This window comes from Tupaia chinensis, unplaced genomic scaffold (genome assembly GCF_000334495.1).
Source record: "Tupaia chinensis unplaced genomic scaffold, TupChi_1.0 Scaffold000355_1, whole genome shotgun sequence".
NCBI lineage: Eukaryota > Metazoa > Chordata > Mammalia > Scandentia > Tupaiidae > Tupaia > Tupaia belangeri.
This window is the reverse complement of record NW_006159850.1, coordinates 15,280,626-15,306,707: the sequence shown is the minus strand read 5'-3', so window position 1 is coordinate 15,306,707 and position 26,082 is coordinate 15,280,626. Positions and strand designations below refer to the sequence as shown.

The window sequence follows — 26,082 nt, the reverse complement described above, 5'->3', positions numbered from 1 at the left end:
AGTGAGAAATCACCCCCTAGGGGGATGGCCATGCCACAGTCTTTTCTCCTCCATTTTCCTCTCAGGATCTTGGGCACACATGCACACGCACTCAGCATGAGTTTAAGCCACCAGGTCCGGGACTCGAATTGCGGTTTACTACATGGGAGTCCAGCAGCATAGCCATTATGCTAACTGCTGGTCCCAACAGTAAACTATTTTCTAAATCTAGTGTAAAGAATGGTGGCATTGTTGGGACCAGCAGATGGTATAATGATTACGTTGTTGTACTCCTACCTCATCAGCTATGGTTCAAGGCCCTGACCCAGTGGTTTAAAACTCACCCTGGGTGCGTGTGCTTGAGTGCCCAAAATCTTGAGAGGAGAGTAGAGGAGAAGGGATTGTGGCTTGGCCATACTCCCTGGGGGGTGATTTCTCTCTTTCTGTCTCTCTGGTGAGCGCACACACCATATAGCAAAAAATCTCTCAAAAAAAGAAAAAAAAAAGTGACAATTTTTTACATTTTTAACATTTTTATACATCTATAATATCTGATAATGGAAGGCAGTTGGGTGTTCTTATTGCCTCTATTCAGTTTCCTTTGTTATTTTTATCATCATTATTATTTTTTTAAATTTTCTTTAGTGTGTTTATGCTTGTCAGAGAGAGACAGAGGAGAATATTGATGTAGGGAGTGAGAAAGCACGCCACAGAGGGAATAACCATGCTGCAGTTCCTTCTCCATTCTGTTGGGATTTTGGGCATGCATGAATGTGCTGAGCATGATTTTCAAGCTACTGACTTGGTTGGGAACTTACACCATGCAGTCGGCCTTTGGAGATTCAGCTGCCTTAACCACCATGCCACTTGGCTGATCCATGTTATTATGTTCTTTTGGTTGAAGTAGATGAAGATAATATAGCCTCTTACATGTAATGAAATTAATAAAATGAAGAGCATTTTAATAGCCTTTTCAAATAAGTATGTATATTCTTCCTTGATACTGTACTTGACAAATGGTAGGGCTTTGTTTAAACATTTATTTACTATTATTTATTATTATTTTAAATTTACTATAAGGCGTGTATGTTCACTACACACACCACAGAGAGAGTAAGAAAATAAGCTCCCAGGTCCTGGACTCAAACTGCTGTTGGCCATGTGTGAGTCCAGTGCCTTAACCACCATGTCACCTCCTGGTTCCCAAATGGTAGTTTCTTCTTTTTTTTTCAGTTTTTTTTTTTTTTTTGTTTGTTTGTTTGTTTGTTTGTTTTTAGTTACTGTGTACATGTCTGTGTGTTTGAGGGATCTAGCTTCCAAAAGGTAATTACTTTGTTTTTTTTTTAAAGAATTATTATATTGGGGAAGGCAAGTGGCGTGGTGGTTAAGAGCGCTGGACTCCCACATGGCTGACCATGGTTCAAGTCCAGCACCTGATGGCTTGCTTTCTCACTTTCCTTTTCTCTCTCTCTGACTTTATCCCTCTCTGGTCAAATAAAAATAAATAAATTAATTAATTAATTAATTTTTAAAAATTCTCTTTTTTTTTTTTTTTTTTGAGAGTTTTTTGCTATAGGGCGTGTGCGCTCGCCAGACAGACAGACAGACAGACAGAAAGCGAGAAATCACCCCTCAGGAGGGATGGCCACGCCGCCATCCCTTCTCCTCCATTCTCCTCTCGGGATCTTGGGCATGCACGCACACGCGCCTGGCGTGAGTTTTAAGCCATTGCGTCCGGGACTCAAACCATGGTCGACTACGTGGGAGTCCAGCGACATAGTTATTATGCCAACTGCTGGTTCCTTAAAAATTCTTAAGAAAAGAATGATTGAATGATTTTATTCAACTTTATCTTTCTATCTACCTACCTATCTATCAGTCAATCTATCTATTTATTTATTTATTTAACTAACCAATCAGAGAGGGACAGAGTCAGAGTGAGAACAAGAAAGTGAAAAAGCAAACTGCCTAGCCTGGGACTTGAACCACGGTTGGCCATGTGAGAGTCCAGTGCCCTTACCCACGATGCCACCTATCTGCCCCATGTGGTAGTTTCTTAAAGATTAGGTGCAATGTGGAATCTCAAACTGTATCAGTGAAGTATTAGTATCTTGCCACTTTAAAATCTATTGGTCTATTTTGCATGTTGAATGAGTCTTTCACTCATACATAGTCTTGACATCATGCCTTCGTCTTTGGAAAAAACGTAGTTCACTGAGTTATGAACATCTTCCAAATGTTAATACATTTCATTACAGAATACCTAAAATAACACATGGTTAATATTGCCATGATCTCATCAGAAAAGTCTTAAGTATTGGTAAACTATCAAACTCATAATGGCAACACAGATTTTTTTTTTTTCCAGAGGTTTTTGCCTTAGGGCATGCATGCTGGCTGGGAGAAAAAGAGACAGTGAGAAGGAAAGTGAGAAATCTTCCCTGCAGGGGGCATGGCCATGCCACAATCCCTTCTGATCTTGGGCAAGCACACACATGCGCCTGGCATGATTTTCAAACTATCAGGTCCAGACTCAAGCTGTAGGTGGCCGGCCCTATGGGAGTCTAGCAGCATAACAGCTATGTCTCTCTGGTGAGCTCACGTGCCTTGTAGTAAAAATCTCCCTCAAAAAAATCTATTCAGGGGAACCAGCAGTTAGCGTAACAGCTATGTCGCTGGACTCCTATGTAGTCGACCGTGGTTCGCGTCCCGGACCTGGTGGCTTAAAACTCAAGCTGGGCGCTTGTGCGTGTGTGCCCAAGATCCCGAGAGAATGGAGGAGAAGGGATTGCGGCGTGACCATCCCCCCGGGGGGTGATTTCTCACTTTCTGTCTCTATGTCTCTCTCTGTCTGTCTGGCGAGCGCATGCGCCCTATAGTGAAAATCCCCCCCCCCCAAAAAAAAAAAAATCTAACCAGTTTTACTCCTTTGTCATGGGCAATCTTAAAAGTTTTTTCCTTTTTTCCTTTTTTTACCTGTTATAATGTGGCAGTGTATATAGTGATTATTAGGTTAGTTTTGATTCATGTTTATATGCCAGCAGTATTTCCCACCAGTGCTTTTCACCATCAGTGCAAATGATAACACAGCTGACAAATGATGTGTTAGGATTTTGGAAAAAGCATTGCTTGCCTGGATTCTCTAAAATAATCTTGAGGACTTCCAGAGCCCCATGAGCCACACTGAGAACTAATGGACTAAAAGATACTACAGTGCTCTGAAAGCTGGTAACTAATAATAATTCAACCTCTGGGGACCAGCAGGTGGCGTAATGGCTGTGTTGCTGGACTCCCATGTAGTTGGCTGCGGTTCGAGTCCCAGACCTGGTGGCTTAAACTTAATGCCAGTCGCGTGTGCATGCATGCCCAAGATCCTGAGAGAGGAAAATGGAGCAGAAGGGATTGTGGTGTGGCCATCCTCTCTGGGGGGTGATTTCTCACTTTCTGTCTCTCTGTCTTTCTCTGTCTTCACACGCCCTATAGCAAAAACCTCTCCCCCCCCCAAAAAAAAATTCAACTTCTGAATAGCAAGAGTTGATCATAATATATACATGAGTTTACCAATTGAAGCTTTTAATAATTCAGCTTTTCTGAAGGTTAACGTCTGGCTGGTTAAGAAATAATTTTATACAGGACCAGCAGATGGCATAATGGTTACGTTGCTGGACTCCCAATTAGTCAACTGTGGTTTGAGTCCTGGACCTGGTTGCTTAAAACTCACGCCAGGCTCATATGCGTATGTGCCCAATATCTGAGAGGAGAAAGGAGGAAGGGCTTGCAGTGTGTTCATCCTCCTTGGGGATGTATGCATGCATCTGTAAAATTATGAGAGGAGAATAGAGAAGGGGGATTGTGGTGTGGGCATCCCCTGTGGGGGGTGATTTCTCACTTTCTCTCTCTTTGTCTCTTTCTCTGGCAAGTGCAAATGCCCTATTGCAGAAGACTAAAGAAAAAGAAAATTTATTTTGTGGACACAGTTTTGCATTATATTTTTATCATTGCCAGTGTTTACTTTGAATAGTTTGATGGAATTTCTTTTTTTTTATATTTATTTTAATTTTATTTATTCATTTATTTATTTTTTAAATTTTACCAGAGAGAGACACACACAGAGAGAGGAGGGTTGGGGGGAGTGAGAAAGCAAGCCACTAGGTCCAGAACTCAAACCATGGTCAGCCATGTGGGAGTGTCCAGTGCCTTAGCCACCACGCCACCTGCTGGTCAGTTTGATGGAATTTCTAAACTGGGTGTCTTCTAACAGGTAACATGTCTAATTTCTGTTGCTTTGGTACTTGGCAGTGTTGGGTTGTAAACCTGTGGAAGTGACAGTTTACTGTATTCATAATTTGTAATAATGGCAGCACAGACATTTTCTGCAGTAGGTAGCTGTTACTTGAGTCATTCCGAACTAGGTTGCTCAATTGTGAAGTTTCTTCCTGGGAGCACCAGGCAAAACATATTTGTTTCTACCTTCTTCCTTCCTTTTGCAGTGATCTTAATCACAGCACGCAATTTGTACAGGGGCTAGCCCTTTGTACCCTTGGTTGCATGGGCTCCTCAGAGATGTGCAGAGATCTTGCGGGAGAAGTAGAGAAGCTCCTGAAAACCTCCAACTCTTATTTAAGAAAAAAGGTAACTTTTGTTTTGTTTGTTTTATTATACGGTATATATACTTCTTGGAGAGAGACAGAGATAGAAAGAGAAAGGGAAAGTGAGAAATCACCTCCCAGGGGGTTTGACCATGTCACAGTTTCTTTTCCTTCCTTGTTCCCTGTGCACATGCACCAGCTGTGATTTCAAATCACTGGGTTCAGGACTCAAACTGTGGAGTTGGCCATGTGAGGTCCAGCACCTTAACCTCACTACCCACTGGCCTGGTAACTTTTAATGAAATGAAATATCTGTATTTGGATTAGGGAATATTACAGCCATGAAAAGAAAGATTATTCAGCTTTCAAAGTAATGATGATAATTAATATATTTTTCCTCTGTAAATATTTTTAAATGGTTTTATATGAATCTTCTTCCTTTTTCAAGAAAATGATTTAAACATTTTATTAAGTTTTAAAGTTTTTATTGTGCTTGAACCCTACATTTTTTTTATAGAGATTTTTGCTATAAGGCACGTGCACTCGACAGAGAGACAGAGAGAGCACACGCACCCCCCCCCCCCCCCCCGCCGCCATAATCCCTTCTCCATTCTCCTCTCGAGCACACACGCACACATGCCTGGTGTGAGTTTAAGCCACCGGATCCAGGACTTGAACCGCAGTCGATTACATGGGAGTCCAACAACATAGCCATTACTCTAACTGCTGGTCCCACCCCTAAAATAGATTTTTTAAGGTTTTTGCCATAGGGTTCATGTGCTTGCCAGAGAGAGAGACATTGAGAAGGAGAGTGAGAAATCACCCCCAGGAGCCATAGCCAAGCTTCAATCCCTTCTGCATTCTCCTGGGATTTTGAGCATGCACGCACATGTTAATGGAATGATTTTCAAGCTGCTGAGTCTGGGACACAGGCTGTGGTCAGTCTTGTGGAAGTATAGTGTCATAACCACTACATCACCTGCTGGCCCCAAGCCCTAAAATATTTTTAAATGAAGGTTTTAGAATTCAAGGGTCCAAGAAATGACACTGTTGTCCAGTTGGCATTTACTATGCCTATATATTAATGTTGTGAGAAAGAGCCATTGAAAGGGCTAAGCCATTTCTCGGGGCAATTTCACCATCACTGATGGCTATAAACAAAGTTGAATTCTTTCCTTAATTTGGAGCCCGTTTTTTCTCTTAAAAGAATGTGTGAGCTATTCTTGTTCAGAAGGTACATAATTGCATTAAGTAAAATATTTCTGCAGAGTAGGGGAGAAAAGAAGTTTCTCCAAATAACATGGGAGGATTTCTTAGCCTAATAAGATCATCTTTGCTTTTAGTGGATAATGTTAGGTTATTGGGAAAGTCATGATGTATTTTTCAGTGCAAAGGTTTGTCATAACTTTCCCAACAACCCAGTCGTTAAATATCTTTCAAATCGAGGACCAGCAGTTGGTATAATGGCTATGTTGCTGGACTCCCATGTAGTCGACTGTGGTTCGAGTCCCAGACCCGGTGGTTTAAACTCACATCCAGTGCCTTAACCACCACACCACCTACCAGCCCCATACAATGTTTTTGTACCTGTTGGTCATCTTATATTATTATTATTATAGATGGAAGTCTTTATCTCTTTTTTTACTTCCCCAGAACTCTACTTAAATTATGTTTAACTTGTTCGATAAATTCTTATTAACTACTGTTTAGCTTAGAAAGTTTTGCCCACTTGTCTAACAATATATGAACAAAGGGACAGGTGAGTTAGAAATTCTCATTACCATAAATACAGATTGGTTTTCCTTTATCTGAAATGCTTGGGGTCAGAAGCGTTTCAGATTTGAATTTTTTTGACTTTGTGATATTTGCATATATATAATGAGGTGTATTGTGAGACCCAAGTCTAACCATGAACTTCATTTATGTTTCCTATTTACCTTATGTACATAGCCTGAGAGTCATTTTATACAGTATTTTTGCATTGCAATGTTACTTGAAATCAGATGTGGAATTTTCTACTTGTGGCATCAGGTCATGCTCAAAAAGTTTAAGATTTTGGATTTTTGGATTAGGGATGTTAGCCTGTAATATAAACTGGAGAGTCCAAACCAGTTAATAAGTAATAAATCTCATAATCCAATTTTATTCTTTAGTTTTCTAGTAGATGGACTACTAGTTGGTAAGGTTTTCTGTTATTGCTTTTTATAAGATCGGTTGCCCTGACTTTATTGAAATGAATTTTTTGTCCTTTTATTTTTTTTACAGGCAGCACTATGTGCTGTTCATGTCATCAGGAAGGTTCCTGAACTTATGGAGATGTTTTTACCAGCAACAAAAAATTTATTGAATGAGAAGAACCATGGTAATGTGATTTGAGTGCTTTCTTGAAGTACTTGGGGAGAAAGGAGAAAATGAAGGGCTGTGTTAATCGCACATTTCAGTGCAGAGGGGTTGCTTTTCTACTGTACTTAGACACTTTTCCAGGAAGGTCTGGTCTGCTGAATCCTTTTTCTACGCAGATGTCCTAGTTTTATAATTAGAGATTGATTCCTTCATAGTCACACATTTCATATCTGATTTTCTTTGACTCTATTAAAAGTATTACATGGTTGCTAATATTTTGGGCTGGCAAGTGATTTGGTGGTTAAAAGTGCTGGACTCCCGCCTGATCAACTGTGGTTCAAGACCCAGACCTAGTGGCTTGCTTTCTCATCTCCCTTTCTCTGTCTCTCTCTGATCAAACTAGAAAATAATAATAATAATAATACAAAATAATGAAGTTAAATGAAATAACTTTTTGGTCTTTTTATATTTAATTTCACTTATTATCATAATCTTTTTTATATTACATTGAATCACATATATCTTTACAGTGTATTACATTTCTTTTTCTAGCACAGTTACCATGCCTATCAGACAAGATAAAGACATTACTGTCCACATCATTATCAAATAGCTTTTCATCATTTTTTTCAGATGATGATTATTATTTATTCTGATTTAAAAATCATTCAGTCACTATATGTCATTTGGCTTGTATAAAGAACTTACCCAACATGAAATACTCAGACCAGTCCAGTTGAGAATACTATACATGTTGTTATCAACAGGTAATAAACCATTTCTGCGTTCCACTAACGTCATGCCTATTTTTTCTCTTGCTGTTCTTCTCTATACTCTTACCTTATCTCCCCCCACCCTGTTCCACACCGTCTTCACCATCCATAACTATATTCACTATTTTTATGCCCTCCAATATTTCAATCTCTACCATAAAGTACGGATAGTAGGCAATATATTAAGTGGATACATACAGTATCTTTCTTTCATATCTTGGCTTATTTCACTCAGCAGTAGATCTTCCATATGTGACCACTATCTATCAGATACCAGGGTCTTGTTTTTTATGGCTGAATAGTATTCCATAGAGTATATATGTCACAATTTTTCCATCCATTCATCTGTTTGTGGATATTTGAGTTGGTTCCATGTCTTAGCAATTGTGAATGAACACTGATGTGCAAGTGCTTTTCTGACTGAACATTCTAAATACCATCTCTAGCTCCTTCCGCAGAGTCCTATCATACCACAATCCTCTTCCTCCAGTCCTCCAACCCGTCTGATCTTGGGGACCCACATGCCTCCCTGGCATGTTGCAGGCTGATTAGCCGTGCATTCTACCCCAAGTCGCCATGTGAGATCCAGCTTCCCTTGAGCAGCATACTTCCTTTGTGCCATGGAGCCGGTTTCTAGCTGCTCTACTAAGAGATGCTGCTAGTCTACTTCACAACTCCCATCAAGTCAATAAAACAATTCTTAAACAAAAACAAAAAAACAGCTGTTGGATTTCTTTGGTATTTTATAATAAAAGAAAAAAAAAGTTTCTTCATTGTCATGTGGTAGGAGGATAAAATTTATGAAATTCTTCTGAGTTATTTCAAACAGAAATTTCTCATGGGTACTTAGGTATCTTTTAATCAAACTTAAGAACTGGATGGTGGGGACCAACAGGTGATGTGGTGGTTAAGACACTGAACTCCCACATGACCAACTGCAGTTCAAGTCCTAGACCTAGTGGCTTGCTTTTTTACTTTCCCTTTCTCTGTCTGTCTCTGGTCAAATTAAAAAATAATGATAACAAAATTCATTAAATCTTTTAAAATAAAAAGAATTGGATGGAATATGGATTTCTCCCCCCAGTCATTTTATTCTTAATTTTAAAGTCTGCAAAACATATTCTGAGTAAAGAAAATTTATGGGTCTTAGATGCTAAGAGAAAAAAGTGGTATGATATATTTAATCTGATTAATTCAGTGCTATGCCCAGAATGCTTAAAATATACTAGTTGAACAAATGAATATTGAGGACACTTATTACTTTGTGAGAAGTATAATGAGATTTTTTCTTTCTTTTTTTTTTTTGAGAGGTTTTTGCCATAGGGCGCATGCGCTCGCCAGATAGACAGAGACAGACAGAAAGCGAGAAATCACCCCCCAGGGGGGATGGCCACACCGCAATCCCTTCTTCTCCACTCTCCTCTTGGGATCTTGGGCACACACGCACATGCACCCAGCGTGAGTTTTAAGACAGCGGGTCCAGGATGCAAACCCCACCCTCCCACCCCACCCCCTGAGGGGGATGGCCATGCCTCAGTCATTTCTCCTCCAATCTCCTATTGGGATTTTGGGCATGCACACATGCCTAGCGTGAGTTTTAAACCGATGGGTCCGGGACTCAAACCACGGTCTACTGTGTGGGAGTCCAGTGACGTAACCATTATGCCATCCTCTCTGGTTCCTGAGATTGTTTTTTAACTGACCCTGGAATAAGCAAAAAACACTTTGTTATCCAAAATGATGTTAGAATTTTGATACATTTTATCTGGAAATTTAAAATCTTTCTAAGATTTTTCTATCTTGAATTGTCTGTCAGAATTCCGCTATTACCTCATTGGAGCAGATGATACCTAGATTCTGGATTACCTTGACTGTGAATGTATCTTTATGGGATAATCCCAGATAGATAGATACTTGTATTGTTTTTCTCTCTCTTTCTTTCTCTCTCTCTCTCTTTTTTTTTTTTTGGTAGTTTTTGCATAGAGTATGTGCACTTGCAGGAGAGATGAGAGAGAAAGAGGGAGAAAGTAAGAAAGCACTGCCCCAAGGGAGATGGCCATGCTATAATCCCTTCTCCATTCTTTTGAAATTTTGAGCCTATACACAATGTGCCCTACTTGTTTCCCAAGCCACCAGGTCTGGGACTTGAACTGCATAGTTTGATGTGGGATCCAACTGCAACAACCACACTACTGACTGGCCTCGTCACTTTTTAATAATCATTTTTATGATAAATTGTTAAAAAGATTTCAGTTTGACTGACTTGAGCAGTATCAAGTCAGCAGGCATCTGTTAGGTAACTGACCTTCTCTGTGTTCACCTCAATGTTTAGATTCTTTGGAGGATTAAAAAGCAAAAGTAGCAACTATCCTTTTGAAGTTGACCCTCAGAAACTCAGCCCTGTTCCAAGAAGTGGGAACTTGACCTTAATTTTAGCTTTCCTTTGTTTTTTCTTTCAGGTGTCCTTCACACATCTGTAGTCCTCCTCACAGAAATGTGTGAGCGAAGCCCAGACATGCTTGCACATTTTAGAAAGGTAGGTGCCATTCTGAATGCCCAAGCCTTTCTTGATTGAAAAATGATTTTCCTGAAAAGTACATGATTTTCTCAATTTATGATTTTCTCTTCTCACTTATGATTTCCTTTTGAAAGCAAGCTATTGCGCTGAATAAAGGATTTCACCAGCCCTGCTGTGTAGTGGGGCTGGAAGCCAGATTTAGGAGTATCAGAACTGGCACTAGTAGTACAGCATTTTCTTTTCACAATAGAAATCTCCTCTTATTGTTGGCAGACAGGCCAATCTCTCACTTGTTTTATCTGCGGTTTTCACATTTGAATCAGGAAACGTAACCTGACGTCAGGTTACAAATAGGAATTGTGTGTGTGTGTGTGTGTTTTGATTTTTTAAATTAAGACTGGTAATTTTATTTTTTTAAGGTGAAAACTGTAAACTGAATTTTTTTGTTTTTTTTTTGTAAACTGAAATTTGATTTTTATTGCTTTTACTTCACTGTTCAGTTTAGGCTGTTGACTCCTCCGATGGAAGTCTTGCTTTCTTAAGTGTCCCCCCCTTTTGTTCCTTTTTAAGTTTTTTCTTTCTTTCGTGAGAGAGACCAGAGAGGAGAGAAAGAGAAACAGGTACACTCTTGACAAGGTCTCACCATACCCATCCCTGCCCCCAGCCTTCCAGCCAGCCAGGATCACCAGCATGCCCAAGGGCATGTCCAAGGGCGTGTGAACCCAGGGTTTGACCAGGGCTGTGCTGCCTGTGACACTTCAGCTGGGCCTCCTCCCTTTTTTATTAGCATTTCAAAGTGGACGTTTCTATTTTTCCACTTTTTTTAAAAAGCAATAGTAAGAACTCAGAGAAAAACTGTCCTTTGAGGAGTTTGATACATTTAATTTTTCTCATGGGTGCTGATCACTCCATGAATAAGGCTCACTTTGTACTGTAGATGAAGTAAGACTCTAATAGCAGCTCTTTTTTTTTCCCCCCTGACTTTTCCCCCTCTTAGATGTTCATGTCCTGATTAAATTATTGTAAAATAGTATGAGACCCGTATCTGTCCCTAATGCTTGCTTTGTATGTTTTGTTCCTGTTGTCTGTTTGGAATCCTGCTGTATGTTAGAATGAAAAGGTAAGAATTAACCCTCTTTTAGATGGTGCATGCTGGCCTTAGGTTCTTAGTAGCTTTTGTGTATCCATCCACAAATGTGGCTTTTAAAATATACTAATGCTGGAGCTGTGCTTAATATTGTGAGTTATTTGTTCTACCACTTTTGGCTAACTCCCTAGTCCAGTTTTTGTCTTGTCACTTAAACTCTTGATTCCAAAGTCAGCCTTGGATTTCAGTTGCAGCCTTTTATGAATTGTCGGCCTCCTTTTCTGCCTTTCGTTTATCTTCACTTGAGAAACTTCGTGCAGTTTCCCAGTGGCTTTGGGGGTGGCAATGCCAGATCAGTCTGGAGCCTTGACACAAAACACTGCTTCTTTTTGAAGTAGGTATTTTAGAGCCATACATGGGTAACCTCATGGGGAACCTTTAAAAAGCTCCTTGTATACTTCCGAGCCATTAGTTCAGATATAGAGCCTTTATTCCCTCCTTACTTGCTCTTAGATCTTGTCTAGATGCCTTGGAATTTCAAAAGGATTTTTGAGGTAGAGTAGGTGGGCACCAACTGATTTTCATGGCTGCAGCCTTCCCCCTTGTCATCTTATTTTTGTCTGTCTTGTCATCAGTTTTAGTAATTTGCATTTTTGTCTGAAAAATAAAGCTGGGTTCCAAGAATGTGTATGCTGAACACTTAGACATTTGTGCTTTCTGTCCCAGGATAATCTTATGTGATGTGCTGGCCTTTGATAGTGAATGTAGCAATTTCTGAATTTAGTAGCCTGAGGTAAAAGGACTCCTCCAAGAAATAAACATATTTTAAAAAATAATCGGGGTCATGTGTAGTACAAAAAAAGTAGACTGTTGGAAAGTATGCAAGGTGAACTACTTTTTGTGTAGAAGTTGGTAACTAGATGGTCCTGGTTTTACTATAACATTTAAAACAGTTTTAAAAGTTACATTCTTACCTCCAATAAGAGTTTACTCACTGTTTAGAGATTTAATGAGGATTTTGTTGAGAAATAACAGATTTTCCTGGCTTAGATTTGTCTTATTCTTGGAGTTGTCCAAATTGGATTTTGCTTAGGTGATTGATGAGTCACATAATTTTGAAGTGGTATGGTCATACCTATTTAAATTTATGTATATTGGTTCTCTTGTATTTAGAAGTGGCCTTAATGTTTTGAATGTTTCCAATGCATGCCATGAGTATAGCTTGTCTTTTCATTTCAGTCTTGATCCCCTTTTAGGCTTGGGAGTGGGAAAGGGACAGAATTTAAATACAGTGAGAAAATAATTGAATTGCAGCACAGTTGGTGCTGTTCAGGTTGCCTACAAAAGAGCTGTGTGATTCTGCTTACTTTGGACTCTTTTTAATTTTAGTTCATTGTAGTTGATCATATAGCTAGATTTGAGTTTTCACTTAGAGGCTGGAAAAGTTATTATTGCAAACATTTTGGAGTAGGATTTTAATATCAAATAATTGATCAACAGAATTGAAATGAGCCGTAATATTGAAAGCATCCATAAGTTCAGCTTGGCAATAAAATCCCCTCTGCTATGTGTTATGACTCTAATGGAAAAAGTCTAGGAAGGACTAGAAAGGAAGGAATCCCTGGCCGTAAGAAATATTTAGTCTCATGGGTGAGATAAGACAAGAAAAAAGCCTGCATAGCAGTATGCATGCTTAAATGCTGAAACTAAATTTTAGCAGAAATTGTGTAGTATGAGTTAAGAATAGGGAAAGGAAATTATTCATGATTTTGGTATCTTCTTATGGTGAAGGATACAGTTTTTTCATGTACTTTTTCCACTTGGTTAATGTTGTTGGTTTTGGTATTTCCCCATTGTTTGTAGCTAGCCATCTGAAGAGGAGAGAATTTTTTTTCTCTACTTGAAATGATAGAAGAAAAAAACTATAATTTTATACCAGTTACATTGTAGTATAATGTTTTTATATCCAGGTGTTTGAAGGGATAAAACTAAACATGTTTTGTCACACAGACAAGTCAAGTTCTCCAGAAATAGAAATGCAGCCTGCCCCATAGGCATTTGTTTTACTTGGTTCCCATAGGTTTTCTGACCTTAATTTGTAATATCTTATGTGTATATAGCTCAGGAATTTTTTTTTTTTAAATCTGGTTTGTTTCTATCTAGATGAAATTCAAAATTCTTGAGTTCTTGGCCTATTAAGTTTTATTTTTTAAACATCTACAGTAGAATTGTGTCAGTAAGTTTTGCTTAGATTCAAACCCTTATACCCTCTTTCTAAACCAAAGGACCTGCTTATTCATGAAACATTCTTCAAAATTCACTGTTTCTTGATGCATCTTTCTTCTCTGCAGCTTGTACCCCAATTAGTTCGTATTCTAAAGAACCTCATCATGTCTGGATATTCACCAGAACACGATGTTTCTGGCATCAGTGACCCTTTTTTGCAGGTGAGATTGAAAGAAAGTTTTGAATAAATATCCTGTGAATTTAATGTCTTTTGAATAGATAATTTCCTTCCTCTATGTTTGTATTGGGTGGAAATTTGGTAGTTGATTAAACTAAGTATGTCAATAACTGCACAGTGACACATTTTTTATATTTTGTTTGATTAATAAAATAAAATTATAGTTTTAATAGAATTATTTACTACTTAGTTAATTTCTTAATATAATGTAGCTTGGAAGGTGGTGGTATCCTTTTGTGGAGTGGTGATGGATGGGCTGTCTGATAACTTCAGTAGGCATAGAAGCATATATAGCTTCTCTAAAGACCATCTTAAATTTCTCCTTGATTTTTGATAATTTCTGATGGTATCTAATACCTTATTTAAATTGCTTAAATTTCATATCAAGTAAGATTCCTTTGTATCAGACATAATTTGTTGACACTTCTTGTATTTTGCACATTAGGTACGAATTTTGCGGTTATTAAGAATTTTAGGACGAAATGATGATGACTCAAGTGAAGCTATGAACGATATATTAGCACAGGTAAGCAGACAAAACTTGTATTATATTGAAATATTTGTTTGAGTTTAGCAGAGACTAAATGATTGTGAAAGTTTTTGTTTGTGTTTCTTCATTGGTGCCCATAATCAAAAAATGTCTCTCATTACATCTAGATATTTTTGGAAGCATTGGTTTGTCACTTATGTATTCTCCTCTGTCTTTTCAGGTTGCCACTAATACAGAGACTAGTAAAAATGTAGGAAATGCTATTCTTTATGAAACAGTTTTGACTATCATGGATATTAAGTCAGAAAGTGGACTGAGGGTAAGTCTCTTTTAATCATTTCATCTCCTTAAACATTTCATTTTCAATGATTGACTTAGACTTTAGTATTTTGGAATTGGATTCTGTCTGGAACTTGACCCTAGGATGGAATGAGGCAAAATGTATATTGCTGTGTTTTTCATGTAAGTATCGTTCCCTCTCATGTGGGCTTAATGTTAATTATGATAACGTTTCAAAGATCTTAGATATAGTTAGATATATAGTTCTTGTTAAGTCAAGGAAACATTTCAGAATAAGCTTTTCTTTCCCGGAGCTACAATTTGAGTTGTACACATGTCTTCAAACAAGACATCTTACTGGTATGTGTGTGTGTGTGTGTTTAAGAAGTAAATATAGAGGATCTAAATGGTGGCACAGAAGTCAAACATGATGCGCTAGGTGGCTGACCCACATGTGAATATTTCCAGTTTGTATCTCAAGACCTTCCTGAGTGTGTTAGGTGCACTCTCCCATCTGGGCTGACTGAGGTTGGGTGTGGATTGCCTTGTCATGATCTCATTGTGGATGCTGTCTTTCTTGCTCATGGAAGAAATAAATAAAAACAAAAACCAAAAAACATACACAGTAAGAAACACAAGCAGTACCAAAGATACATAGGGAATAAAATGTTTGCCTTGTAGCTTTCACATGTAGCTTCCCAGTTCTTCCAAAGTGAAATACTGTTACCATCTTCTAGTGTATTTTTTAGAGATGTTTATCTAGATTCACATATGTCTATACATGCATATTTATTCATCTTTTTTCCACTTCTGAAGAATTTTACTTGAAGTAATTTTAGACTGAAAGAGAAGTTGCAAAAATAGTTCTGAGTTCTCATAACACACCATACTCTCATCCAGGTTCCCCTAATGTTGACATCTTGCATAGTTACAGTACAGTTATCAAAACTAAGAAATTAATATTACTATGCCACTCTTCAGTAACTTGATTACAGATTACTAATTATTATAAGTTATACAGATTTATTCATATTTCACTGGTTTTAGTCCTGATGTCATTTTGCTGTTCCAGGAGCTAGTTCATGATCCCATGGGGTATTTGTTGGGTTATGAGAAAAGTCATGATGCATTTTTGCATAGGAAATTATGTCATGACTTTTCCAATAACCTATTAGTTGTTATGTCTGTTTAGTTGCCTCTCACCTGTCATAGGTCCTCAGTCTTTTCTTATCTTTCTTGACTTTGACACTTTTGAAGAATATTAATCAGTTACTTTGTAGCTCAATTTGGATTTGCTTCATATTTTCTCATAATTTTATAGATTAAGGCATAGTTGTTTTTGGAAAACTACCACAGAACTGATGTGCCCTTCTCAGTTGATCATATCAGAAGGTGTAGGTATACATGCTATCTGTTTTTCTCATTATTGGAGATGTTACTGTATGTCATTTGGTTAAAGTCCTGTCTGCTGGCTTGCTCTTTTCCCTTTTATATTTAAAAATACGTTTGGGGACCAGCATGTTGCATGGTGATTAAGGCACTGGACATTCCCACGTGGCCAACCATGGTTTGAGTCCCAGACCTGGTGGCTTGCTTTCTCACATTCCTTCTCTCTGTGTCTGTCTTTCTTATGTCAAATTAAAACGAATGAATAAATAAAATTAAATAGATAATTCTTTTTTTAAAAAAAAAAAAACACTTTTTTTTTTTTTTCAGAGAGGTTTTTGCTATAGGCTGCATGCGCTCGCCAGACAGACAGAGAGAGACATAGAGACAGAAAGCGAGAAATCACCCCCCGGGGGGATGGTCATGCCGCAGTCCCTTCTCCTCCGTTCTCCTCTTGGGATCTTGGGCACGCACGCACACGTGCCTGGCGTGAGTTTAAGCCACCGGGTCCGGGACGCGAACCGCGGTTGACTACGTGGGAGTCCAGCGACATAGCCATTACGCTAACTGCTAGTCCCAAAACAACACTTTTTGAAAGACACTTTGGGACTATGTAAATATCCCATTGTCCTCAGAATTTTACCCACCAATGTTAGCATCTGCCAAAAGATCTTGTGTGCAATTATTAGGATGGTGTACTTATATACTTTCATTTTCCCTTAAGTAATTAGAATCCTTCCATAAATGGGACCAGTAGATGATGTAATTCTTACTTCACATATAGTTGACAGTGGTTCAAGTCCTGGACCCGGCAACTTAAAACTCACACTCTGTGTGTGTGTGTGTGTGTGTGTATGTGCATGCGCACGTGTGCGTGCATGTCCTTGCCCAAGATCCCAAGAAGAGAATGGAGGAGAAGAGGTTGCAGCTTGGCCATCTCCCCTGGGGGGTGTTTTCTTGCTTTCTGTCTCTATGTCTTTCTCTTGTCTCTCTGATGAACACACATACCGTGTAGCAAAAATTTCTCTTTTTGGAGAGGTTTTTGCTATAGGGTGTGTGCACTTGCCAGAAAGACAGAGACAGAAAGTGAGAAATTATCCCCCAGGGGGGATGGCCACGCCACAATCCCCTCTCCTCCATTCTCCTTTTGGGATCTTGGACTCACACACACACAAACACACACACACACACACACACACACATGCACATGCCCGGCCTGAGTTTAAGCCACCAGGTCTGGAACTTGAACCGTGGTCGATTACGTGGGAGTCCAGCAATGTAGCCATTACGCTAACTGCTGGTCCCAAAAATTTCTCTTTAAAAATAAAAAAGAATTCTTCTGTAAAGTAGTACTGTTCCTTTTTCTCCCATGAGTTTATTCACCTATTTCATGGAAAAAATCAATGTATTGAGTTTATTTTGGTACAAACAATGTGTAGGTTTTTTTTATAATAAGCATTTCTTCCTGAATTTTTTGAAGACCACCCCCACTCCAGTTTTTAGAATTGCTAATCCACAGCCCTGTATAAATTAAGTAAACTTTCTAGAGGATAATATTTATGTACAGTTTTTTCTGTCTTTAACATTGTAGTATCCAGTCAAATAGCTTAGGTTCTTTTCCTCTTCTTGCTTTAAAACAAAATAATAACATATATATTGTTCTGTACCTTATTTTATTTATCTAATTCGATCTTAGAGCTAGTTCCATATTCATGTATAGAGACCAGTTTCGTTCCTTAAATTTTTTTCCTTAACTCTGATAAAATATAAATAACATAAAATTTACTATTAAAAAGAAAGGTTAGGTGTGTAGTTCAGTGACAGTACATTCATGTTGCTGTGTAACCAGTATCACCATTTACCTCTGGGATTTTTTTGGCTTCTCAAAACTCTGTGTCTGTTAAATAATAACTTCTCATTCCCCATTACCCCAGTTGTTTGCAGCCACCATTCTACTTTCTGTTTCTATGAATTTGACTACTCTTAGGTATCTCTGAAGAAATTTCAGGGGGGAAAAACCCTAAAACCAAACTTTTTCTACTGTGCTCACGCAGTCACTTAGCACTTTACCTCTGACACTAAATATGTGGGGTCCCCTGCACCCCTCTCTCTCCCCCACACCAAGTAAGTCTCTAGCAGATACCAGCTGGGTATCCTCTAATTTAATTCATTTCTGACACTATTTACCTGAGGATAGTGTTGGATCCCACAGATTGAGGGCTTAGTCTGCCCTCCCTTCAGATGCCATTTACAGGCGTGGAGTATAACTTGTGCTTTTGACCACTCTCGCAAATTAATCAAACTCATCCTCCTTGGGTTTTACAAGAGTGGCTCACAGAAATCAGGAAAACACTTCACTTAGGTTTACCAATTTGTTACAAAGGATGTTACAAAGGATATAGACGAGCAGCCAGATGGCATCCATTCCTTCTCCAGGTATGCCACCCCCCAGGAAAACTCAATTGATGGGACCAGCAGTTAGTGTAAAGGCTATGTCACTGAACTCCCCTGTAGCCGACCGCGGTTCGAGTCCTGGACCCGGTGGCTTGAACTCATGCTGGGCGTGTGTGCATGCGTGCCCAAGATACCGAGAGGAGAATGGAGAAGGGATTGCGGCGTGGCCATCCCCTGTGGGGGGTGATTTCTCGCCTTCTGTCTCTCTCTGTCTTTCTGGCGAGCGCAAGTGCCCTATAGCAAAAACTTCTCAAAAAAAAATTTTTTTTTTTCAGCTCTCGGGAAACTCCTCTGAGCCCTATCTTTTGGGTTTTTATGGAGGCCTTATTACATAGGCCTGATAATTAAGTCATTAACCACTGGCATTCACCTTAACCTTTAATGCCTCTCTTCTCCTTGAAAGTTGGGAATTGGGGTTGAAAATTCTAACCTTCTTGGGAGTGGGAGAGGGAGGGAAGAAAAAAAAAATTTTAACTTTTTTTTTTTTTTTTTTTTGCTAGAGGAGGCAAGTGCTTGCCAGAGAGACTGAAACCAAGAAATCATCCCTCAAGGGGGATGGCCACACCATAATCCCTTCTCCTCCATTCTCCTCTTGGGATTTTAGGCATGCCATCCTTTTGTGTATCTTGTTTTATTTAGTATAATGTTTTCAAGTTTTGTCCATGTTGTACCACATGCCAGAATTTATGCTTTCATTGACTGCATAGTAGTCCATTGTGTGGATATACCATAGTATATTTAGCAAATTTGCTGCCAGGGGACATCTAGGATGTTTCCTACCATTTGTGTAATTTGTCAGTAATGCTGCAGTAGAGTTTTGTGCAGATGTGCAGTGTGTGTGTCAGATAAGTTCCTAGAAGTGAAATTATTGAAGCAGAGGATATATTTTCATTTGAAATATTTATGGTGATTTTCAGGTTTTCCTCTAAAGAGGCTGTATGAATATCATTATTGTACTAACAGTATTAAAACCTAAAGCATAATTTTCCAACAATTGCTATTGAAACAGAATATGATTTATATTTGTCTTTAATTTTTTTTTTTCCCTTGTAGAGGAGTTTGTGAGCTCACTGGAGAGAGTGGGAGGGAAAGTGAGAAATCACCCTTTGAGGGGATGACCATGCTGCAATCCTTCTTCATTCTCTTCCTAGGATCTTGGGCACACAGGCACATGCTCTTCGTGTAATTTTTCAAGCCACTAGGTCTGGAACATGAACCACTGTCAGCTATGTGGGACTCCAGTGATGTAACCACTACACTATCTGCTGACCCCCTTTTTCCTTTTTTGCTAGCAGTCTGTAAAGTTACCAGCTATTACTTTTAAATGGTTTGTATCCATCAGAGGCCAGGAAGTGATCCTTTAGCGTCAAGAAACAATATAAATACCTAATTTTCCTGAATTTTTAACCTATACTATTTATTTATAGGTCTTAGCCATAAATATCCTGGGTCGCTTCTTATTGAACAATGACAAGAATATTAGGTAAGTCAACTGAAATGTTTTTTATCTTGGGTACTATGAACTCAGTATTTTAAAGACCAACTTTACTTACTATTAGACATGTATTAAATGACTTAGCTATAACTTCAATTCAGAATTTATATTTTTAGTCTTAAAACTACTATTTTGTAGAGAATTTGAGGATTTGCCGCATGCCTTAATTTTATTCCTATTCTATAAATCAAGGATCAGCAAACTTTTTTTGTAAAAGGACAGATGATAAATATTTCAGTCTTGAGGCTGGCAGGTGGCGTGGTGGTTTAGGGCACTGGACTCTCATGGGCAACTGTGGTTCAAGTCCTGGTCCTGGTGGCTCGCTCACTCGCTCGCTCTTTCTCTCTCTCTCTCTCTCCCCCTCTCTGGTCAAATTAAAATAAGTAAATAAATAACAAAAGTAAATAAAATAATTCTTTAAAAAAAGTTTCAGTTTTTATGGCCCATAGGTTCTCTGTGCAAACTCTTCAGTTCTGCCCCTTAGCATGAAATCAGCCATAGATAATACATAAATGATAGACAAGGCTGTGTTTGAAAGAAATTAATTTATGAAAACAGCAAAGGGCTAGATCTTGCATGTGGGCTGTAGTTCGTCACCCATATTCTAAAACTAAGAAGAAAAATATTACATTGTAGGTGGCAAATCTGAAATTTTTTTTTTTTTGAGAGGTTTTTCACTATAGGGCGCGTGCGCTCGCCGGACAGACAGAGAGAGACACAGAGACAGAAAGTGAGAAATCACCCCCTGGGGGGATGGTCACGCCGCAATCCCTTCTCCTCCATTCTCCTCTCAGGATCTTGGGCACGCACGCACACGCGCCCGGCGTGAGTTTTAAAGCCACCTGGTCCGGGACGTGAACCATGGTAGACTACGTGGGAGTCCAGCGACATAGCCATTACCCTAACTGCTGGTTCCCAATCTGAAATGTTTTTGTGAACTCTAGCTTAAGTTATATTAATTGGTCAATATTAATTTTATTTGTTACTTTCTTGTATGTAGTTGTCTTGCTTGCCTTTTTCATTTTAAGTTCACTTTAAAAAAATTGTTTCATATGAGAGAAGAGAGAGAGGGAGACAGGCACCCTTGACAAGGTCTTGTCATGCTGTATAGTTCCCTTCCCCGAGTCAGGGTGACTTGGGATTCAAACCCACAGTTAACCATGTGGCTTCCAGCACTGCACATTACTACACTATGATCTGTGCTAGCAAGGGTGGTCACTTCCTGTTTTTTTTTTTTTTTTTTTGTGATAAAGAGACAGTTTTTTTCCTTAACCATGTTAAGCATGGAAAGATGTGGAAATAATCACTATGGCACCTTAAATTATCGTCTCCTAAAAATACTTCTAAACACTTGAGTCTTGAATTTTAATTTTTTATTTATTTATTTATTTATTTATTTATTTATTTATTTATATTTATTTATTCATTTATTTATTTTTTAGTTTGACCAGAGAGAGACAGAGAGTGAGAGAATGAGGAAGTGAGAAAGCAAGCCACCAGATTCAGGACTCGAACCCTGGTCGGCCATGTGGGTGTGTCCAGCACCTTAACCACCACGCCACCTGCTGGTCCCGAATCTCGAATTTTTATAGAGACAAATTTGGTGCCAGTATGAAATAAAAGCAGAGGAAACCCACAAGATCAAATTAAAATAATTTTCTCAGAACCAGCACTTAGCGTAATGGCCATGTCGCTGGACTCCAGTGTAGCCGACCGCGGTTTGAGTCCTGGGCCCGGTGGCTTAAACTCACGCCAGGCATGTGTGCGTGTGTGCCCAAGATCCCGAGAGGATAATGGAGGAGAGGGGATTGCAGCATGTCCGTTCCCCCTGGGGAGTGATTTCTCGCTTTCTGTCTTTCTCTCTCTGCCTTTCTGGCAAGTGTATGCGCCGTATAGCAAAAACCTCTCAAAAAAAAAAAAAGGAATTCAGTTACTTTAGAACTTTAAATGAACTTGACCATGGACATACATATAAATCTAGAACTTCGCCGTTGCTACTACTGTAGATTATTGTATCTTTTAGGCCTTTAAATGTTATCCGTATACATACTAACTCTGTATTTAGTCTCAAATATTTAAAATGTATGCTTTCTCTTATCTATTAGACATCTCTGTGTCATTTAGGGGGAGGAAAACTATTCTTAATTTTACATGTTAAACCTGTTATTCTACAACTTTGTTTCATCTAGATATGTAGCTCTGACATCTTTGTTGAAGACTGTGCAGACAGATCATAATGCAGTACAGAGACACAGAAGCACAATCGTGGACTGTCTAAAAGATTTGGATGTCTCAATAAAACGGTAATGAACTAAGAATCTTTCTCACATGGTATTTTGTTAAATGAAGTAAGAGAAATAGGTTATTGATAATTCTGTGCCCTCCTCAGTTGATCCTTTTAGTAGTTTTAAGGGTAAGGGGGTTGACCTTTATGTATTTTGTCTTTTTGTTCACAGATGAACTGTCTGCAGAGTGAATCCTTTTTTAAGAGAGGATTTCCAGGGAGTTTAGGTCAATTAAGGAGGCTGATAAATACTTAAGTGAACACTGAAGTTATCCTTGGCTTTTTGATAAATTAACTTGTATAGATAAGCTGGGCAAGTTTATTTAATAGAGGGTACTGTATATTGTGTGTTGGAGGATGAAAATATGGAGTGATCCATCGGCTGAGTGTCTTATCACAATGCTGAAACTCAACTTGCTGACAGCACACGTATTTTACAGTACTTATGCCCTAGGATACTGGAGACAGTTGTTATTTTTAGAACAGTACATCTAGGAATGACTGTTAGACAGCAAATAGCAAGCGCTCTCAAAAGGCATGAATCTCTTCTATCAATATAGTAACTCTACTGTTTTCTTCTTAGAAGAGCATTAGATATTTATAAAATTTAGCTATAGTTGGTCTCAATGAACTTTTGGTTGTATTTTCAAATCTAGAACAAATAGATTTAAAATGATTCAGTTATTAAACATTTATTGATACTGAGTTTCTTTATTTGCACCTTAGAATAGGTGCCTGGGCAATCTGAAGATAAGAACTAGACTCAGTGAGCCATGGATGTAGGGTTAAGGTGATGAACTTCCACATGGTCAACCATGCTTCGAGTCCCAGACCTGGACTTGCATTCTCACTTTCCCTCTCTGTCTTTCTCTTTCTGATGAGCATATGAGCCCTTTTTGTCACAAAATGAAAAATATAACAATAATGAAAAAATTAAGTAAATAATTCTTTAAAAAAAAAGAACTAGACTCTAACACCAACTTTAAGTAGTGCTTTGTAAAGGATTTGCATAACTCTCTAACTCAGTTCTCAGAGCAAGTCAGTGAGAGACTAGGCGATCACTTCTATCCCCATTTAGCAGATTAATTAAAATACAATCCCAAAAGGGCTGACCATGGTTTGAGTCCCAGACCTGGTGGCTTGCTTTCTTACTTTCTCTCTCTTTCTTTCTCTTTCTCTCTCTGATCAAATTAAAATAAATGAATAAATAAAATGAAAAATAAATAATTATTTTTAAAAAATACAATCCCAAAGGGATCAGATGACTTACCCCAGATCTTAACCATTGTAAATGTCAATCCTGGGACTAGAAATCAGGCACTCTGACTCCTATTGATTATTTTCTTGTATCTCATTACTGACTTCAAATTTCAGAAGTAAAACCTGTGTCATTTACAGGGCATATAAAAATTCAAATTCAGACTCTGAAGGCAGATGATCTCATTTGAGATTCTGGCTCTATGTAGCCTTAATAGATTGGGTTAAAATACTTACCTTCAAAAGGGTGTCTTCGTTGCCTCATATATAAAATGCACGAAGAAGAGCATCTACTTGATAAGAGTTATGCAGGATTAATTGAATTAATATATAAAAAGTACTTAAATGCATTATATAAGAGTTAACTACTATTATTTCTAAGGATTGAATTTTTGTTGCTTGTATATTAGCTCAGATGAATGTGTTTTCTACTTAATAAATCAGTATTTTTGAAAGGTAGTATATATTCAGTGTTTGAAATTATTGGTGAAATACAAAAAAAATGCCTCTAATAACCATATAACTTTAATGCATTAAACATTTTTATTTTTGCTTTTGTTGCAAAATTTGATAGGTAGTTACAGAAACTTGTTTGCCTTCATGGCACATGACCTTTTTCCTTTTCATGGCCCTCATTTTCCCTTTCAGTTTATTTTTAATGATATGTTTTTACATACCTTTTGATACAAACTATGTTGCATCATCTTTGGACAAAAGTGTGATTTAATTAAAGTATGGTGATTCAGTTTGTCACAAATAATGCAGAGAGGTATTACCACTGGCTAATAATTTTGTTGCTTTTCTTTTTAGCTTTTTTTTAAAAAAAGAACTATTTAATATTATTTATTATTATTAAAGGATTATTTATTTACTTATTTGTTACTATTTTGCTTTAATTTGACCAGAGAGAGACAGAGAAGAAAGAGAAAGGGAAAATGAGAAAGCAAGCCCCCACATCTGGGGCTTGAATCATGGTTGGCCATTTAGGAGTCCAGTGTCTTATCCACCATGCCACCTACTGGCCCCATTATTATTAATTTGCTATAGGACATATGTACTCACCAGAGAGAGAGAAAATGAGAAAGCAAGTTACCAGTCCCAGTCTTGAACTCCATTCAGCCATGTGGGAGTCCATTGCCTCAGCCACCATGCCACCTACTGGCCCCTATTTAGCTTTTTAAGGATTCTAAATTTCAACTTCACGGGATAGGCTGTTTAACCCAAACTTCATTTTTAGTCTTTAAAAGTGTATCTCTTAGGAATTTTTGAAGAAAAGTATTGAATTAATATCTAAAATATCAAAACCAACATTTATTATATAAGAATAAATTTTGGTCATCTTGTATGCAAAGATCAGTATCAGAAAACTGTGTAAAGATATTATTAACACATCTGCCAGAGCTTGGCATTCATATGGAGCACACCTAGGTCTTTGTTTCATTCCTACTGTAAATATAACTTTCTAAAAAATTTTTCCCCTCTGCAAGGCGTGCAATGGAATTGAGTTTTGCCCTGGTAAACGGGAATAATATCCGAGGCATGATGAAAGAATTACTTTATTTTCTGGATTCCTGTGAGCCAGAATTTAAAGCAGACTGTGCATCTGGAATCTTTCTTGCTGCAGAAAAGTAAGGTTTAATTTTTACTTTTTTTTGGTAAAAGATACTTGGAAATTTCTATAAGCATCTTTTAAGCATACAGAAAATACTGTGAACATGTTTAATACTTACGGCATCTCTTGTCTATTATGCCGTATTTATAAGGGAATAGAAAAATGACAGTTGTAGTTCTCTACAAAACTTTAAGGGGGAATTTACCATAAGATTTTAGTAGTCTGACTTATTCTCCCTCTTTTCACTCTGAATTTAAGGAAATGAGTTCCTAGTCCTGGTTTTGTCTGGGTCTAGTGACAATCTCTTTTCTTCTTCTTTGTCCTGCCCTGATTGCATGACTTGTTTTCTAAGAAACTGTAGACAGAGTCCCATTTCTATACTCAGTTCCTACTGCAATATTATGGGAAATATCTAGGTTCTAGTATATACCATTTCATCACCCTTTGAATTGATGATTGCTGCTAGTGTGAAGGTAGTATGTCTCTAAATATAATCATGTAACCAGGGAGCCTAGAAAAGACAGATTTTTGTAAGTTACTGAACACAGTGTAGTTTACAGGTTTCAATTTCTTCACCCTGTGCCATTGTTTTTTTAGGTATGCACCTTCCAAACGGTGGCACATAGACACTATTATGCGTGTTCTGACAACGGTAAGTCGCTTTTTAAAGTCAGCATATACCAAGTGCTGGACATACTGATAAATGAGGCAGACAAAGGCTGTGTTCTCATGTAGCTTGCGTTTTAGTGGAAGAGACAGGAAATTCATATAACATAATGTCAGGTAGGGATAAATGCAATGAGAAAGCTGAAGCCGCATGAGGGCATATGGTAATGACAGGGTAGGGTGGTCTATGGGGCAACTGGTCAAGTGTGTCATACAGTGTAGTCAGGGCAGGTTTCCCAGAGGAGATAATGTTTGAGTAGAGATGATGATGAAGTGAGGAGCAAGCCATTCCAAGGTCTTAGAGAAGATTCTACTGGTCAGCAAGAACAGTAAGTGCAAGGACCTTGGGCAACGCCAAGCTGCCTTAGTCCCACCATTCTCTGGTTGTCTCACTTCACTGCCTGCT

General features: G+C 38.2%; 1 protein-coding gene and 1 non-coding gene across 3 annotated transcripts in view; both read left to right on the top strand.

Annotated features, from left to right (window-relative positions):
- AP1G1 (adaptor related protein complex 1 subunit gamma 1) overlaps window positions 1-26,082 on the top strand; it is a 91,657-nt gene that overhangs the window by 29,546 nt on the left and 36,029 nt on the right. The window contains exons 3-13 of one of the 2 annotated variants that reach the window (XM_027773521.1): window positions 4,470-4,611; window positions 6,834-6,930; window positions 10,144-10,220; window positions 11,314-11,322; window positions 13,641-13,736; window positions 14,199-14,279; window positions 14,464-14,562; window positions 19,790-19,845; window positions 22,047-22,160; window positions 24,886-25,026; window positions 25,608-25,662. In XM_027773521.1, coding sequence (XP_027629322.1) covers window positions 4,470-4,611; window positions 6,834-6,930; window positions 10,144-10,220; window positions 11,314-11,322; window positions 13,641-13,736; window positions 14,199-14,279; window positions 14,464-14,562; window positions 19,790-19,845; window positions 22,047-22,160; window positions 24,886-25,026; window positions 25,608-25,662 — 967 coding nt within the window. The remainder of the gene's footprint in view (window positions 1-4,469; window positions 4,612-6,833; window positions 6,931-10,143; window positions 10,221-11,313; window positions 11,323-13,640; window positions 13,737-14,198; window positions 14,280-14,463; window positions 14,563-19,789; window positions 19,846-22,046; window positions 22,161-24,885; window positions 25,027-25,607; window positions 25,663-26,082) is intronic. The other variant, XM_027773522.1, reaches the window with a different exon arrangement.
- On the top strand, window positions 22,486-22,571 carry LOC114008575 (small nucleolar RNA SNORD71). The gene has a single exon (XR_003550096.1). It is a non-coding gene; the product is annotated as a small nucleolar RNA SNORD71 (small nucleolar RNA).